Source organism: Wolffia australiana, chromosome 8 (assembly GCF_029677425.1).
Source record: "Wolffia australiana isolate 7733 chromosome 8, ASM2967742v1".
In the NCBI taxonomy this organism is placed as follows: domain Eukaryota; kingdom Viridiplantae; phylum Streptophyta; class Magnoliopsida; order Alismatales; family Araceae; genus Wolffia; species Wolffia australiana.
In genome coordinates this window covers 14,023,407-14,031,992 of record NC_135842.1, presented here as the reverse complement: position 1 = coordinate 14,031,992, position 8,586 = coordinate 14,023,407, and the positions used below count along the sequence as shown (strand labels likewise).

The 8,586-nt window shown below is 39.5% G+C and overlaps 1 protein-coding gene across 1 annotated transcript in view; it reads left to right on the top strand.

Moving 5' to 3' along the window:
* The first annotated feature begins 6,870 nt into the window (after positions 1-6,870).
* TPR10 (ankyrin repeat family protein) overlaps positions 6,871-8,586 on the top strand; it is a 41,388-nt gene continuing 39,672 nt past the window's right edge. The window contains exons 1-3 of the mRNA XM_078579274.1: positions 6,871-6,995; positions 7,078-7,140; positions 7,217-7,390. Coding sequence (XP_078435400.1) covers positions 6,965-6,995; positions 7,078-7,140; positions 7,217-7,390 — 268 coding nt within the window. The 5' untranslated portion in view covers positions 6,871-6,964. The remainder of the gene's footprint in view (positions 6,996-7,077; positions 7,141-7,216; positions 7,391-8,586) is intronic.

The window sequence follows — 8,586 nt, the reverse complement described above, 5'->3', positions numbered from 1 at the left end:
TCATTATTCATCACGAGCAATTTTTTTATAACAGAGAAAATGAATTTATGCAATCATTCGTGTAATATGATGAGCTCATAATACTGTTATTCTTATATTTGAACATTTAAATTCTTATTCATAGGATACCCAATAAGGACATCAAAATATATAGATAAAATATTGTGGAGACGCTGTGGAGAGAAAGTGGATGCTCAACATAAATAAATCACTGAACTTAGTTTTATGAATCCCTGAGTGCTTTTATATCTATCTGGAAATCTGGTTTATTCATGTCGCGGCGTGATCCTCATATATGTGACTCTAAAGACATACGATTGATAGATAGTTATTGTATGTCTATTATCCATGAGTCCCTAACCAGGGCATTAAAAGTGGTCTTACCTTGAATATATAAATAATTATATGGTGATGATTGAGTGATAAATATGGGACCATTTGCCCTCAGTATAAGAAGAGGCGGACTACAGGAACACGGTACAATAAAAAATTGGCGTAGGTAGTGGAAATATTAGAAAAAGAAATTCTATAATTTTCTAAAGCATGTCATAAACGGATTGACTGATTAGGGTTTGATAGATGACTTTACCACAAGTCATCATATATGAGACGTTTAAATGAAGGATTGTGTGTGCATAAGAAATGGTGATAGAAAAGTTCTGTGAAAGTACTGGTAAAATCTTGTATATGTTATAGACCACACATGGTAGCATAGCTCCGCACGTGTTGGAATTTAGCATATTGAGGGGGTTATTTCAATTCATGATTAATTAATTTAAGATATAGTAAAAATAGTTACTTTTTTAGCCAATAGAGAGTCACTGGGCTTTTAGATTTATTAACTAGACCATGATATGGGTCTACAGGGTCACATGCATGATCTTTAGTGGAAGTTGGAAGGATATACTCAAATTACAGGGGTTTTAAGAAGAATTCATGTTCAATATAAAAGGACAAAATCCCCGTTTTGAAAAAAACCTATCAAGTTTACCGAGTACTTCCCCTCAAAGTTTCTTCTCGAGCACACTTCCTGTGTCTTTGAGTTATTAGAATGGTAAGAAGATATCAATGGATCTTGGTTATATTAGATTAGTAAGAAGATATCAATGGATCAAAAAAATACCCACAAGGATATTAAACATACTATGGATCATGTGGATGCATCTAAAAGGTGCACAATTGAGGAGACTCATTCAATGAATCAATCATTTGTGGGTTTGACTCCATGCAAAGATATTGTTTGATAAAACCATAGTATTTGTTGGTTTTAAAGATGCCCTTAAATTTTATCATATTAGTTCTGTCTTCCCATAAAAATATTTTTCCATCTATTTATGCTCGGGTTTCAACAAAAATGTGCCCTTCTACTGGTATTATTAGGGATGGTGTTCGATGACCGGTGAGAATTTGTGCGAAAAAATTGCATCGCACATCTCATAAATTCACACAAAAGATTGTGATCAGAGACGGAGGGAAGATATAGCCAGCGAGACAGAGAAAAATGATAAAGAAAGAGAGAGCGAGAGAGGGAAGAGAGCAAGAAAGAGAATGAGCGGGAGGGAGCGCTAGAGAGAGAACATGAGTATCCTACAGAGGGAGGAATGAGCAGGAGAGAAAATAGTGAGAAAGAGCGAGATGAGAGATAAAGAGAGAGGGAGAGAGAGAAGAGGGAGAGAGAACGAGAAAGAGGATGAGAGAGATGAGAGAAAGAGTGAGAAAGGGAGAAGAGCGTGAGGGAGATAGAAGAGTGATAGAGAGAGAAAGAGGGAGAGAGAGGAACGACAGAGAGAGACCAACACGAGAAATAAAGAGGGAGAGAGAGGAACGAGAGAGAGAGAGACAAAAGGGAGGGGAATGAGAGAAAAGACTTTGAGAGAGAAAGAGGGATAGAGAGGAACGAGAGAGACAGAATATCGAGTAGACATGGTCGTTCTGTTCTTTTGGTGCGAATTTGTGCGAATTTTGTGTTAGTTTCAAACTAACAGAATAGAACGACCATGTCTAATTAGCGAGGAATGAGAGAGAAAGATGAAGAGAGAGAGAATGACAGAATACCGCAATAGAGAGTCGCCGTTGCATTTGAAAACTTTAAAAAAAATCGCATGTAATCGCACATTTGCACGGCACACGCCCATGGTCTGGAAAATTGAACCGGACCACACATCACACTACTTTTGGACCGGTTGCATGAAAAGACCATCCCTAGGTATTATTAGCCTTTTGATCCATGATAAAAATTCATAATGAATGCCTACGATATAGATACAAATGTAGAGTGAGTTCTGAAGTTTTAAATTTCCCCAATATGAGGGATCTTTAGGTAATGACTCTTTGCTATTATTTCTAGGTGCCCTGTACTCACTACATCCAAAGAAACCCGAAGACGTATATTTGTTTTATTTTGGAGTTGGTAGATCAGTTAGCTACCATACTTTGCAAAATATGTGTGAGTCTGGTTCATTGAATGTCAATGATCATACATCAATGATGTCTAGTTCTAAACTGTTTATCAATATCAAATATAAATGAAAAATGTGACGAAGAATCAAATACAACAAATAATAGTACTAGGTATTCAACTTGTTTCCATGAATGGCCTTCATAGTTCATGGCATATACTCACTTGCCCAATGATCCCTGTATGTTTACGCCTTTGTTTTCCCTAATGAGGTTTGGTGTTTTGTCTTGAGACGAGTCCAGGAGGATATGAGGTTAAATTTTATGAAAAACATGTGTAAGTATCGTTAAGCATCTCATATCATGTAAAAGTGTTAAGATGTGTCGAAATACAGCTTTAGATTATCTCATTATTAGAACCTCAGTGTGATGTATTACTCCATTATATTCAGTTCAATACCTCAAGATAAAACTTCATCAAGGTCACATTTTGAGAAAGTGACTTTGAAAACCCGCAGCCATACCTTTTTTAAAATTTATGATTCTTTTAAATGCTACCTAATGTTATAAAACATTAATTTTAGTTCTCATGATTCCAAAAAAGTAATGTTATCGTTTGGAGATACTCAAAATCACAATAATTTTTTTGACTCTCACAGACGAATATACAGTAATTGAAATATCAATATCCTAGTCATCTTAAAATGATAATACCAAAATTGCTTCATATAGACTCACTTAAAAAAACAGATATATATATATATATTATATTTATTTCAGCTTTCCACACCGTATTATAATTTTGAAAACTTCATGTTCTATTCTAGATTATTTTGTTTTAGGTTGATATCACAAAAAATATATTCATAAAACCAAATATAGGAAAGGTTGAAAAAATATGGAAGCTTAAAAGAATAATAATACATGATTATAAATTTCCATATCAAAATTTCATGATTAGAGAAAAGGAATTTAAATAAAATTCCAGGCCAAAATCAACCTGGATTTTATTAGATGTATATCAATATAAAAACACACACGAGAATTATCTAGTAAGTCAAAGGCAAGAATATGAATCAACTCTCAGTTTGATATAATGTCTAAACACTGATATATGAATAACAACTGGACACTTATCTCTAAACGTACTTGCAGACTTTCTTATATTGTTGAGATGACTTCATTCATACATTTTATGCGCTAATTTTTACTTTTAGATGGTACTGCACTGACTTCGGTCTCTAGAAAATAAAATTATAAAATACATTACAGATAAATAAAGTTTTCAGCTTTCCTATTAAATTGAAAATGCTTGTGCACAAATTTTTAAGATTGACAGTGTGGCTTATACAATTGTGGGCCATGATACTTAGTGTAGCCAAACATCTCATCAAAATTTAGCAAGCGCTTGCACTCCGAAATCACAATTCACTTTCCATTAGCATTAAAGGATAGCTGTTTTTACTCATTGTGCTAGTATCAAAATAAGTGTGTTGTCTGTCCACATATTTTAGCTGCAGCTTTAAGAAGATGAATACCTTAATTTTCAGTATCAAGGAAAAAAGTTACCCTCCAAAAATATGAAAATTTTAAATCATGCAAAACAGATCTAAGACCCTGAACTTCCGTGATCAGACATTCAATCCTTGTAGAAGGTGCGCGGTGAAAGGTATCACTAATATACTTATCATTGTTGAAGCTGTAATGTAGTATTATTTTTTAAACGAGTAAGATAAATTCTGACATTGGGGTTTAAGGGCAGGGACAAGTCATTAGTGTCTGCTGTGGATGACTAAATGTCACTATCATTCAAAGGTCATTTGTATCATCCCACAGATGAAGAATGACGACAACGATGATTTTGGCATCATCTCACATGGTTTGAGCGTGTTTAACAGAGAGATGGTGAAGGTTTTGTATGGAGAGCTATCACTTGTTTTATGGTCTAGTTTATGAAGTAGCCACTGTTTGGATGCAAATAATAAGAGCAAAAAAATTGAAATTTTCATTTATTATTGTGTATGAAGATCATCAAAGTACATTGTACATTTTATATTAGAAATATTAACATATTATTCAAACTTTATGAAGTCAACGAATTACATAATTAAACCAACAATAAAACTGTAATTCTTTAAACTAAGAAATAAATACGTTAAGTTCAAGAAAATACTGATAGACAAGCAACAAGATAAAATGCCAAAATTGTGAGGAATAACCCAGAGTCTGAGACCATGAGAATTGGCTCTAGGAATCAGCACATCCCATAGATGATGATGAGTGATGATGACGTCAATGGGGGGCATTCTGAGGTTACAATGAAAAGGTTCGACTTTAGGAGAAGCACTTTACGAAGTCAACGCAGTTCTGAAAGAAATATACACGGAAAAGTCATTTTTCCAGATGGTAAGTTGGGGGGCTGTTGAAGAGTGGTCCAAAAACTTATGACCTCGCAGATGGAGAGGGATTCGAACCCCCGGTATTCCTATCAATACTTCGGTTTTTGAGACCGACTCTTTCAACCACTCCGACATGCATCCCTTCGTGCTTCGCCCGTCCTATCTGTCTGCATGACAAAATCATGATGACAATAACATGTGTCACCGTTATTGTCGATGTCATCTGTCTGCAATCCCTTGGATTCGTTAACATCTATGTCAGCGTCTTTGTCAAAGAATAAAGAAAGGCCATACAGCGCTGTTTGTGGAGTAAAAGAAGGAAGTGGCAACCTGCCTCGAAAATATCCCCACTCGCCACTTGCCGGAGATAATACCCATAGGCTGCGCCCACCACTTGACTTTGGTAATGAGTGTCTTTTTGTCTTTATTTTGCCTCAATGGAGTGGCTATTGTGAAACACATCTTTAAACTATTTCATGGGACAAAGATTATGAAGTCATCAACATCATTGAGGAAGTCATCTATGTTGTTTATTGATGCCATATAGGACATTGACTGTCGTCATTGTCACTGTCATCATAGGCCAATGATGTTGACGGATGCAGACATACGGCAACTGCCGATCCCTAATTGGCAGTTATCTTATCATCAGCGTCAACTGTAATGGTGAACCAAGCTTCATACAGATGACGAATGACCAGATGGAATGACATTTTGGCTTCTTGTGTCCGAAAAGATGACTGAACGGACAACACACATACGAGAAGGGTAGTGAAGAGACGGATGACGTTATGGAGGACGTGACAGATGATGTGATGGAAGACATGTCAGACAATGTGACGTAAGATGTGAAAGACAATGTGACAGAAAATGTGACAGACGATGTGACGGATGGCATGACGGACTACACAACGGACAATGTGACGTAAGACATGATGGATGACATGACAGATGAAGGGATGGACGACATGACGAATGAAAGGGTTGATGACATGATGGGTGGACGACCAACGTGACAGATGAAAGGATAGATGAAGGGACGGATGAAGGGATTGGCAACGTGACAGATGAAGGGACGGATGAAAAGATGCGCGAAAAAGCCGGAGTTCTTGTAGTTACTTCATAACCTGTATTGAAGCTATCATGCGTAGTCTTCTTCTATGAGCAAGACTCTATACGAATCTATGGATCTCCCCAGCATCCAAGTCCATCAACGCCACTCGTTGGGTGATGCCTTTTTGTGAACTGAATGGTTCACTTTGCCAGGGGACTAATGAAGGGACGGACGACGTGACGGATCAAGGGACAGACGACTTAGCGGACAATGTGACTAGGGAACGCCACGTCCGGGACGTGACACCCCAGACGTGATAGAACGGATGACAAAAAGTGACAGCCGGTGATGTGACGAAACTTTTGTCACGTCACTGTCTTGTCATACATCCCACATATGCAAAAAAACCGTCACGTTCCCATCACTATTCCTCCATAGATCGTCCCATCACGTCCCGTCACCGTGACGGCGTCCCGTCACCGTGACGGCGTCCCGTCACCGTGACGGCGTCCCGTCACCGTGACGCGTCACTGTCACCAGTGACGTGAATAAAACCCTACTTTGAACAGAGGGGTATATCTCCAATTATTTATAGGCATCATCGGTTTGCTAGTGCAAAAAAGGAACTTCTGTGCAAAATGCTAGGAAATTGAAAGTGCCATGTCACGTTGCAAAATCACAGCCTTCGAAAGGATTAAAAATAATGATTTTTATTTGTATTTTCTGTCAGTTTGAACTTTTCAAAAGTTCGGTCACGGCCGTCATCTGTGATGGCCATTCCGTCACATCACACTTCCTGGGCACCCTGTCACCGTCATGATCACTAAGTCATCCGTCACCATCACCATCACGGACCCCATAAACCGTCACCGTCACCGTCACGTCATCCGTCCCGTTTTCTGTCACGGTGACGCATGACATATCTAGGGGAAAAACATATCTAGGGACGGACGACGTAACGGATGAAGGGACGGACGATGGGCATCGCCTATAAATATACCCGCCATCTAGGATTTGAGAGGGTTTTTGAGTTCAATTTGAATTTCTGTGTGCTGTTCTCGATTTCCTCTGCCGTCCCGAGGAGAGATTTCGCGGGAGATTATCCCGGTCGACGATGGCTTCGAATCCGTCGGCTGCTTTGGCAGGTTCTTGCGATTAGAAATTTGTTCGGAGAATTGATTTTTATTGGTCTCAATACTGATGTTTGTTGTTCTTGGGGGTCTTCAGTCAGAGACAAGGTTCAGAAATTCCTGGAGGCGGCTCGTGCTGGAAATGTCGATCTCATGAAGAGTAAGTGATCGTTTCTTTAATTTTCTTCGTCTATTACTTTCGTTTTCATCTGTGATTACATTTTGGGGCGTTCTAGAGCTTGCAAAGCAGCTCGGCGAAGGCGGGAAACAACTGGGTAAGACAGTTTCGGATGTTAAGGATGCCAACAAGCGGACTGCTCTGCATTTTGCTGCGAGGGAGGGAAAGATCAATGTATGCAAGTATCTAATCGAGGAGCTGGGCTTGGAGGTCGATATTAAGGATGAAGAGGGTACGAATTCGACCTCTCTTGTTATCTTTTATTGCTTCAGTCGGGGAATTGATATCAGGCTGTGCCTATGTACACCCCAAAAAAAGGATCGTGTAAATTTGGATGTTAAACTTCGGCTAAATCTCTTGCTCTCAGCTTTCCCCCTCCAAGTTGATTATTCTCTACGGTGTATCCACTGATCAAAAATCGAATGTTACGTTGGATAGTGTACTTCAATTAGACATAAATGTATCATTTCCAGAAAAAAATTGGTATTTCCTCAGCGGGCGACTTTGAGAATTATCATCCTTCCCTCTTGTGATTAATGGAAAGAGAAAAAAGAAGAGAGAAGAATTTGGGGCAAGAAGGAATTATTTTTATTGCTGAATTGGGCCCCCTTTTATAGAAGAAAAACTTCACTTGTTAGAAAGGGAATATTCCTAAGGAATATTCCCTGTTTCCAACGGTCATATATTTTGAATATATGACTGTTTGAAACAGAGAGGTCCAGCTGCTTTTAAAGCAGCTGGACTCTCCAACGGCTGGGTTTCAGCCGTTGGAGAGTTGGGCCTGACTGTGGTCAGGCCCAACATATATTAGGGCCTACTGGGCCTAATATATGGGCCCTACTGGGCCTACACTAATGGGCCCTTAATGGGCCCTTAGTGGGAAGTTAGGCGGCCCATGTTGGGCCTGAAGTAGTTATTTTTATTAATATCTCCTAGGGTTAGGCTATTACAGAGTACAAGGCCTCGGGCCCATTAGTTAGCTTAAACTCTACTAAGTGTCCTCCATGACCTAACACCCCCCCGCAAGTTGGGTATAGATGTTGATCATGCCCAACTTGGACACCAACACCTGGAATTGTGGGCCTGGGATGCCCTTCGTGTTAGTGTGGACTTCTTCCTATTGTGTGTCTCTCTCTTTACCTCTCCCTGGTATATAAATACCTCATGTACCCCCTTGGGTCCTTATGTCATTATCTTTATCTGAGTATACCCACCTTTCCCCCTAATCGGAACGGAACTCGGTGAGACTCTGTTCCCTGAATCTCTGGGAAAAGAAACCCTAACTGCAGAAGAATCCACTCGTTCGTTCGACGCACCACCCTGCCACCAAGAGTGCTCAGTCAGCGGCGAAGCGCGCCGCGGATGACCCGGCCGTGTCCTATCAGAATACACTCGAAGAAGGCAGCCACCCCCATGCTTCCCGCAGCC